General features: G+C 30.4%; 2 protein-coding genes across 2 annotated transcripts; both read left to right on the forward strand.

Annotated features, from left to right (window-relative positions):
- The first annotated feature begins 1,833 nt into the window (after positions 1 to 1,833).
- On the forward strand, positions 1,834 to 3,816 carry MetRS-m (Methionyl-tRNA synthetase, mitochondrial). Its single transcript, XM_040725543.2, has 4 exons — positions 1,834 to 1,999; positions 2,053 to 2,624; positions 2,681 to 2,835; positions 2,888 to 3,816. Exons 2-4 carry the CDS (start codon positions 2,074 to 2,076, stop codon positions 3,733 to 3,735), a joined length of 1,554 nt encoding a protein of 517 aa, XP_040581477.1. The 5' UTR covers positions 1,834 to 1,999; positions 2,053 to 2,073; the 3' UTR covers positions 3,736 to 3,816.
- Positions 3,817 to 3,821: 5 nt separating this feature from the next.
- Positions 3,822 to 9,133, forward strand: LOC121129822 (uncharacterized). Its single transcript, XM_040725542.1, has 8 exons — positions 3,822 to 4,057; positions 4,120 to 4,331; positions 4,400 to 4,707; positions 7,108 to 7,264; positions 7,326 to 7,524; positions 7,584 to 8,176; positions 8,240 to 8,599; positions 8,654 to 9,133. Exons 1-8 carry the CDS (start codon positions 3,822 to 3,824, stop codon positions 8,899 to 8,901), a joined length of 2,313 nt encoding a protein of 770 aa, XP_040581476.1. The 3' UTR covers positions 8,902 to 9,133.
- Positions 9,134 to 9,675: the final 542 nt, after the last annotated feature.

The following is a 9,675-nucleotide window of genomic DNA, read 5'->3' on the forward strand; positions in this document are numbered from 1 at the left end:
AAAATTGGTAGCATTGATCTTAAACTATTACGCTCCAATGTGGTTTGCAATTAAATGTCAACGGAATTGCCATGATGGTTCGAAGCATTTTCAGCTTGCAATTTCACTATCAAGAGGTATTGATCAAGATCTGACACCTATAGTCAAAAAATTGTTAGCCCAAAATTCTTTCTTCGCTCATCATGAAAATATATTGTTAGCATCATTGGTAGATAAAGATTCAGAAGTTCGTAAATTTGCATTGAACAAAGTCTTGAATGCAAAAATTTCATATGACCCCCATAGGCAATTCATAATTATTAATAAAATAAACTATGAATCAAACCATGCTCTGGAGTTTTTAAGATTTATTCGAAAAGTCGGTTTAGAATACAGAGAATAAGCATATTTATCTATGATTTGGAGTCGCAAATTTTAAAATACCTGCAGATTTAGACCCGGCATCTCTAAATATTATAAATCCAACCTCAAGAAACTATTCGAATCATACTCTAGAAATTAAATTTAAATTTCAGTCCTTAAAATAATAAATCAATATAGACAATATTATTAAAATTATGCACTTCTAATAATCAATTATTCTTAATTTATAGCTAGTAATAATATTTTGTGATCTTGGCTATGAATCCAAACAATTGAATTATGTAACCCATTTGATTAATTGTACAAATATACTGACTTTATGAAATAATCACATTAGTATTAAAAAATCAATCGAAGAATAATATTTCACATTAATTAGTTATTTGAATGAAACTTACTACATATGATCTTCTACAAATACAAACTGAAGTTATTAAGTTACATTTTTTAAGGAAAAATTCATCAGTTTCAATAATCAATTCAATAATTTTTTTTCTGTACAAATAATATTTCATACTGAATACAGGAATGAAATGCACATTAACAGAGGAACTTTTTAATTATGAAATTAAACGTTTTCTAAGCTATTAATTCAATCAATTTAAAAATAATAGTATAATTTAACTACACACATAGCACTTAAAAACAAGTTCCATTGTATATATTAGTCTTCCTCCACCCTTATTGATGGTGTAGACACAAATTCGAAAATTTTAACGTATTTTTATACTAGACATTAGAAGAAATCAATTCCTCAATTTTCGTAATCATCTTTTTTGGATCCACATAATAGTCTTTCTACCTTTCAAATAAGCTATAACGTTATGAATTGCATTAACAATCTTAACTTTATTTGAACTAACAATATACACAAGCATTGAAATTGGAAGCTCCTTATGATTTAGATAAGGATAAAAAGGCAGTTTTTGCTCTAAAAACAATCTTAATTGGATATCTGACAAGTTATTCGGTTGATCAAATGATTAAATCGCGTCTATTAGTTCATTTAATCCTTCCAATGATTTCCTGTGTCTTGCTTCTGAAGATACTCAATTCGTATTTCACCTTTACAAATATTAAAGAGTTTGTTTCGGGTATGAATATTAATGGAACTACATATATTTTCAGTTTGCTTCGATACGATGAATTTAGGGATCGATTTTTGAAGGAATATAACATGATGTTATAATAAATGTATGACAAGGGATTTTCGGATGATTCCTTAGATACGGTGAAATGGAATCATGATTAGTAAAAATAAATATTTAAATAGGTTAATTACTTCTAATTTTTAATATAAGTATTATTTCAGCATTACAAAAGTCAAAGAGAATCATCAAAAATGTTCCCATGAAATATCATTAGCATATTCGTAATGGAAAGTTTCAAAATACATACATACTAGATGAATTCGTTATCAATTATCATTAATAGGGAGTGTGAATATTGTTAGAGGTTGCGTGGAAGATCAGCTGGAAGAAAAGTCCCGTAATGAAAGTAAACAAACAAAAAAATGTGGGTTATTTTACTTTTGAAAAAAAGAGTCTCCATCGACATTTATTAATTCATAGCTGAACTAATCTTCAATTAAATGTTCTGATACATTAAGAACACACCTTGTCAAGGATATTCATAGGTAAGTGTTGTTTAAGTAGAATTTTAATCCTTTAATTGATTATTACTTATTAGTGTACTAAATATAAATAAATAATGCGCCGCTTAATTACGAGTCCCATATTTTACACCAACGGGAGTCCTCACCTTGGACATTTGTATTGTCTCCTGATTTGTGACGCACGCTCCCGCTATGAACGACTCCTTGGTAAAGAATCCATTTTATCTACAGGAACGGATGAACATGGTTCCAAGGTCTTTAAAGCCTCTGGGTCATTGGATCCGCAGTGTTACGTTGATAAAATAAGCTCAGATTTCTCTAGGCTTTGGGATGTTGTTGGGGCAAACGTTGGAGTATTCACTCGAACAACGGACTCAAATCATACTAAAAGCGTGCAACAGTTTTGGAATAAAATATCCCATGAGTCCGTTAAAGAAAGTTACTCCGGTTGGTACTCGGAGATAGATGAAGCTTTTTATTCAGACTATCAAATTGAGGATGGTCCCAATAATAATAAAATCGCCAAAGAGACTTCAAATCCCTTAGAATGGGTTGAGGAAGAAAATTATGTTTTTCGTATTGGGCCATACTTACCACAAATAAGAAAATGGCTTCAAACCTCTGTGCATCCTAAAATGTTTCTGAGGTATAGTTAGATTTTACTTCATAACTAAATTATCATTCTCTTTTATTTATTATTAGTGCTTTTTCAGAGGAGTATCTTCACAACGAAGATTTACGTGTTTCCATTTCGCGGCCATCTTCTCGATTACAATGGGGCATTCCTGTCCCAAATGATCCTAGTCAAACCATATATGTTTGGGTGGATGCGCTAGCGAATTATTTGACTGCCTTAGGTACACATTAACTTTTTTTCTTTTAAATACATGTCAATAATAATTTATTTAGGTTTCCCTGACAATGATAATCGGGACATTCTCTCGAATACAACCCATGTTGTTGGAAAGGATATTATCAAATTTCATGGGGTGTATTGGCCAGCCTTCCTTCTGGCTGCAGGATTTGATCTTCCTAAAGAAATTGTTGTACATTCACATTGGACTATTGATAATTTTAAAATGTCTAAATCGCGTGGAAATGTCTTGAATCCTTCACAAGTTATTGATGAACATTTTGATGGTTTCGCAGAAGCCCTAAGATTTGCTTTATTACATGAAGGAATTTTAGAGCATAATAGCAACTATTCTCGTTCTAAAATGTTGGAAATTGCTAATGTAAAGTTAGGCAATGTTTGGGGAAATTTATTGAGTCGAGTCACTGCGCCGACTTTAAACAAATCGCAGACGTTTCCTATGTACGATAACTTTGATGAAATCGAGCATATTCGTAATTCTGAAGAGTTGATAACTGGCCTTGAAGACATAGGCTCTCATGTGACTAAAGATTTTGATAATTACCATTTTTCCAAAGGAATAAGACGAGTCATGGATATATTAAGAACTACTAATGCATTTATTGACGAAGCCAGGCCATGGTCCTTGGCTAAAGATGCTGAGCACACTCAAATGCTTTCGCAAGTAATTCATTTATGTATGGAATCCCTGAGAATATCTGGCATTCTTCTGCAACCTATAGTTCCTGGGATGGCATCTGCATCTCTACAAAAAATTGGAATCGATGAGACTGAAAGACTATATAGTTACGCAAGATTTCCGAGTTGGAAATTGAAAAATAAAAAACCCTCATTTCAAATTCATACAGACAAAATTAAATTGCTTCCAAAGTTGAAGTCATAGATTGAAATAATATTGTGCTTACTTATTTTAAAACTAGTCTTTTCGCTTTTAATTCTTAAACAATTATTTCCATTTTCTCAGGAGTTATGAATGTAGTCTTTCTTGATGTAGGAAGAAAACCATCTGATTATCAAAGGATATATTTACCCAAAAAGATAATCAAAGATGAAAAAATTCCGCTTTGTTCCGCTGTCAAATTAACACTCTCTGTTAATTATACTCTATTATGCAAAGTCTTTGTTGATGAAATTGAGAGTAGACGATTTTACAAAATGGGTACGGATGTGAGTAACGTTATAGATTTCGAACAATTCCAGAATGGGTATGATTTTTGAGTCTTTTTAAATCTTTCTTTTTAACCATTTATTTTGCTTCTTCTTGTAGAAATGGCATGTCAGTATTGAAGATTGAATCCCTTGAATATTCTCAATCCCCTCTAAACATTGTACTAAAACTGGTTTGTAGTGATTTGAAAACATATGCAAAGTTGACTCATGATTCGAATGAAAATAAAATGAGTGAAATTCTTGATGAAATACTTCACGGTATAAAATTTCTTCCTGGATATTTGATCAATTTGAAACATCATTTGATTGGTAATAATTTTTTTTGTTTTTGTATGTATATTAATCCCAGATTGAATTTGAATTTTGCTCCTTTTCAGGTGAATTATATGGTATATCTGGTATATTTGTTGAGTCTGTAAATAATGTTTTTCTCTATACGGATAAAAGCATATTTGAAATACGTCAAAAAGGGGCTACGAAATATACGGTATCTTCAATCATAACTAAAGAAAGATTTGTTCATATTGAAGAGTCCAAAAAGCTTCTTCCTACTAACATCGGAGGTATGACATCTCAAATATACGAGTTATCGAGAGTATTCCATGGAACATTGGGGATTAATAGAAGGAGAGGAATATTACTTTGTGGCCCGTCCGGATCCGGAAAGACTACATGTTTAAAACAGGTAATCAATTATACAATATATTGAAAGAAATGGAAATATGATGTATGTAATTAGTTAAAATTTAGTTTAATATTTTTTTATAATATATTATGAGGCTCTTAATTAAATTAAGAAATGACTGAAACAATTATTTTTTTATAATTTACGGTATATTTTTTAAGACCCTTCAAAATATGGTTTTAAATATATAGTTATAGTTATTTATTATATTGGTTGATATTTTAGGATTATAATAATTAAATTAAATTTTTATCAATTTAACAATATAATATCAAGGGATTTTAAAGAAGTAGTAATTATATTTGAATTTATTAAATAATATAAACTATTCAAAGGGTTTATTTATTTATGAGTATGGATAACCGATGATAGAGCTAAGATTTATGAACAGTATAGTTTTCTAGAATTTCATGAACAGTAAATGCTTGACTATTGGAAAAAAAAATATATGTTTTCTTTCCTTATGGAAATAATAACTCAATTTTACGCCCATAATTGAAACATTAAAAAACAATGGAGGATAATTATTTGAACCCTTTGTAAATTTGCCTACTGATACATATTATTTATGGGATTGAGGTCCGGAGACTGGCTAGGCCACTCCATGATCTTAATATGCTTTTTCTTGAGCAACTCTTTTGTTGATTTGGTCGTATGTTTTTGGTCATAGCCTTACTGGTAGACTTATTTTCAGTGCTCTGAGGGAAGGAGGATATCGTGCAAGATGTCTCGGAGGATTGACGTCCATCCTTCCTTCTTTCGTTACGGTGAGGTCGTCTTTCCCTCAAAACAGAATGTTTCCACCCCCATACTTGACGGTGGGGATTGTGTTCTTGAGGTTATACTCAGTATTTTTATTCCTCAAAATACTTATTTTGTTCATATAAGATATCTTACTTTTAAAATAAGACTACCATTAAAGTCGAAGTCCATTCCTTTCTTTGTTAGTGGCAAATTTACAAAATTGGCAAGGGATCAAATTCCTATTTTTTGTACAGTACATGCATATCTATGTTTATTTATGAAATATTATTACTGAATTTATTAAAGTAGGTTGAAACATATGGGATTATTTGTTTTTAATTATTTTCTAATTTTATGGTTCTTGTTAAATTGGTTCATACTTATTTCTACACATATAATAATTTGGAGCAAAAGGACAGTTAGACAAGTTCCAATATATGATCATATCCTGAAATTTTTAGTACATGAATTCATGAAAATTTCTAATTTGAGAACCCATATGATTTTTATTAATTTCATATTCAGTTTGTTTCATTTTTACAAATTTACAAAACATGGAAATCCAAAGTAAAAAACTTTGTAGATGAAATATATTTGGATATTTTTATCTATAAAAACAGGTGAAATCAAGAATTTTAAAATTTCATATGACACACTTCAAGATTCGGTGTTTATTTACTGGGCAAATTGGAGCGTATTGAGTTTCATACATATTTATTTTATTCAAAATTTAATAAGAGAGAATTTATACATCGTTGGTTGAGAGCCAAATTTTCGTATCTTAAAAATTACAAATATTAGTGTTATTGTGTATATGTCATTTTTGAAGTCTAATATTTCATGTTAATACTTAAAAACAGAGAAATTCAGACTGTTGAAATGAATTTTTCCATTGTTACTATTTTTTGGACTGAATCCTTTGGTTTATGTACTGATCATATTAATAAAAATAATTATAATAAATTCTTTAAGGGAATCCGTAAAATATTGTCAAATTTAAAATATCATGAATAATTTGATAATCAATAACAAAATATGGGAGTAAACATATGTTTAAATATTAACTAATAGTGTACCCTTTTCGTTGTTCCTTGGAAAATTACGCAAAACAATATTATTTATCATACCAATTAGTCAGAATGAGGAATTTTGTAAAATTTGGGGGGGAAACAAAAAAGTTGTGCAAGTGTAGTCATTTTTGACTATTTTCACCCTTGATTAATCTTTTAATAACTTTTCATGATTTATAAAGTAACTCTTAAGATAAGAATAATCCTTACACTTTTGCATAAAATATATGATATTTATAGACATTCAACACCACTGAGTGAAGCTAATGTAATTTATAATTTTCTGCAAACTTTTGCGCGGCACATAATAATAATATATTTTCTGATAACTTTAAAAAAAAAAAAACACTAAAGATATTTTTATAATCTATGTATATTAAGTTTCGAATAAATCGTTCAATATAATTTAATATTATATATTTTCATCATATCAACGACTTCAATATTTTATAGTGATAAGTTGAGCATATAATATTAATGTATGTAAATCCTTTAAATCTATATTTTTTAATTAACTATGATTTGCTAAATAATATTATACAGATATATGTATGAAAAATTGTTATTTTGGATATATAATTACTAGGTTTCGCGTAGTGCCAATGCCTTTTTAATAAATGTTAGTGCAAATGAATTTTTTGGATCAAGAGAAGGAGAAAGTGAAGGAATTATTCGTAGCATATTTGATCAAGCAAAACTCAATGCCACAGAAGGACTCACTGTTATTTATATTCAGAATATTGGTAAAATTTCACATAATATGTATATACTGTTTTGATTGACGGACATTATTTATAATTACAGAACTATTGAATGGTACAACCACAGATAAGAATCCAAAAAGTTCCATGGGTAGGAATTTACTCCAATTTACACACATACTTGATGATCTGGCTAAAAATCCTAATAATAATTTAGTGGTTGTAGCTAGTACACAGAACGTTGTTAATGTTCATCAGTCACTCCGAAGACCTGGACGACTGGATTCTGAAATTCACTTTGGGTAAGAATGAAACATATATATGTTATGATGTTTATTGTCATAGTTTTATTTGATTGTAGCGTACCAAAGTTCTCTCAAAGATTAGAAATGATTAATTACTTGATGCCCTCGTTGAAGGAAGCAGAATGGCTATCTGAAATGACGCTAGGATATTTACCGGCAGATTTGGAGCTTTTGATTTCACATGCTAAGATGGAAGCCTTACATCGAAATGCACCTTACCTCGGAAAGGAAGATTTGTCTACAGCCTTGAAGTTTGTTACTCCGTCATGTTTTAAAGGTGGTTTGGGTCATATATCCATAAATATAGATGATGGGGCTCCTGATTTGAATTCAATCAGAGGACTTGAAGATGTTAAGCTACAGTTAAGAAGATCCATTCAATGGCCTCTTGAACACCCTGAAGCGTTTATTCGTATGGGAATCAAATGCCCACGAGGCATTTTACTATACGGTCCTCCTGGGTGTGGAAAGACTTCACTGGCTCGTGCATTTGCTAAAGACAATAATGGGGGTAAAAATGTTTCTTTTCTTTCTGTATCAGGAGCATCTATTTTCTCCCCTTTCGTCGGGGATAGCGAAAAGAATATCGTCGAAATCTTTAGAAAAGCCCGACTTGGTGCTCCATGTGTTTTATTTATCGATGAAATAGGTAATTAAAACTTCCATTTATATTTTTATTCATTATTTAGTTTCTATGTCTATCCTTCAATAGATACATTAGTCTGTAAAAGAGGTCAGAAAAGCCAAGGAAATGTTCAGGAACGAATTTTATCTACTTTGTTGAATGAAATGGATGGTTTAGAAAACTTAATACAACCTCTCTCTTATAATGAGTATTTGAAATTGTTGAAAGAGGGAGACGGAGAAGTTCAGTGCAATGTATCAGCGAAGAACAAAGTGTATGATTCCTCAGATGTAATCGTTATTGGAGCAACAAATAGGCCAGAAGCTCTTGATTCGGCTTTGATTCGACCTGGTAGATTTGATGCGGCAATCTATGTTCCTTTACCAGATTTAAATGGAAGATTGGATATTCTTCGACATAAAACTTCTAAAATACCCCTAAGTTCGGGTATAGTCCCCCCCCTCCTCTCATATTCTCTTGTTAATATTTGAAATTGTTTAGATGTGGATTTGGTCGAACTGTCTTCTAAAACGGAGCATTTAAGTGGTGCAGACTTAGAAGGATTGTGCAGAGAGGCAGCTTTAGAGGCAGTTACGTCAGAAGGACTTGATGATTGCACCAACGTTGGAATGATACATTTCAGAAAGGCTTTAGAGAGCATGAGGCCATCAATAACAAATGAAATGCTCAAAAAGTTTGATGATTTAAATAGGGAGCTCCAATATCATAAGAAAGGGAGGGATCTTTGATCTTTCATTTGAAAGGAAAATGGGAATTATGATCATCATTGATATCTAATCTTGAGATATTAAGAGTTCCGGCCCATATGAATAATGGCATTGGTTAACAAGTTCCCTTTATTAGAGCAACGATAAGGTCATATTATTGTTCTTGACTGATTCTAAAGTGGTTATAATTAATATCCCCTATGATGTCTGTGTTAATAGATAGGTCACTCTTAATAAAAAAAAATTAAAGGTACTTTTTATCTTAGCTTTATTTTTTATTATATTTAAATAAATACCATAAATCCATGTCTTGAAGAGGGGGAAGGGAGTATAAAAATAAGAAATTTATCGACTTTTCCTTGTCGATAAAATCATCTTACTAAGAATTAAACAAAAGAAAGAAATTCCTTTTTCTCCCCTAAGAAAAGTATTTATTCATATATTTGTTTATAGGTATATCTTGAAACATATTATTCTAATATACATGCATATATTAATTTTTAATGTTCTGCAAGGGGAAAAGGTATGTTGTACATTTGGAAGAAGTAGAAAAATTGTACCTTAGGCAAAATTATTCATCAACATAATGTAATATTTAAAAAAAAAAAACTAATATATGATAATGTTATTATACTAATAGAAATATTTGTTGCGTAGGAATATTACGATAATGTCATAAAATATTATTAAATTGCAGAAGTTCTCAATTTTCCTTGTCTGCAATAGAGATCTTCATTCCATCTCTCAAACTTTTCTTTAAAAAATTTAAAAAAAAGGAAACCAATAACTTAATAT

This window comes from Lepeophtheirus salmonis, chromosome 14 (assembly GCF_016086655.4).
Source record: "Lepeophtheirus salmonis chromosome 14, UVic_Lsal_1.4, whole genome shotgun sequence".
Taxonomy (NCBI): Eukaryota; Metazoa; Arthropoda; class Copepoda; order Siphonostomatoida; family Caligidae; genus Lepeophtheirus; species Lepeophtheirus salmonis.

What these genes read in the sequence shown, in the direction of transcription:
- MetRS-m (XM_040725543.2), top strand. Translation starts at nt 2,074, where the DNA reads ATGCGCCGCTTAATTACGAGTCCCATATTTTACACCAACGGGAGTCCT. An exon ending in CATCCTAAAATGTTTCTGAG is followed by an intron (nt 2,625 to 2,680) that starts GTATAGTTAGAT and finishes ATTTATTATTAG; the next exon opens with TGCTTTTTCAGAGGAGTATC. An exon ending in GAATTATTTGACTGCCTTAG is followed by an intron (nt 2,836 to 2,887) that starts GTACACATTAAC and finishes TAATTTATTTAG; the next exon opens with GTTTCCCTGACAATGATAAT.
- LOC121129822 (XM_040725542.1), top strand. Translation starts at nt 3,822, where the DNA reads ATGAATGTAGTCTTTCTTGATGTAGGAAGAAAACCATCTGATTATCAA. An exon ending in AGACTACATGTTTAAAACAG is followed by an intron (nt 4,708 to 7,107) that starts GTAATCAATTAT and finishes TATAATTACTAG; the next exon opens with GTTTCGCGTAGTGCCAATGC. An exon ending in GATTCTGAAATTCACTTTGG is followed by an intron (nt 7,525 to 7,583) that starts GTAAGAATGAAA and finishes ATTTGATTGTAG; the next exon opens with CGTACCAAAGTTCTCTCAAA.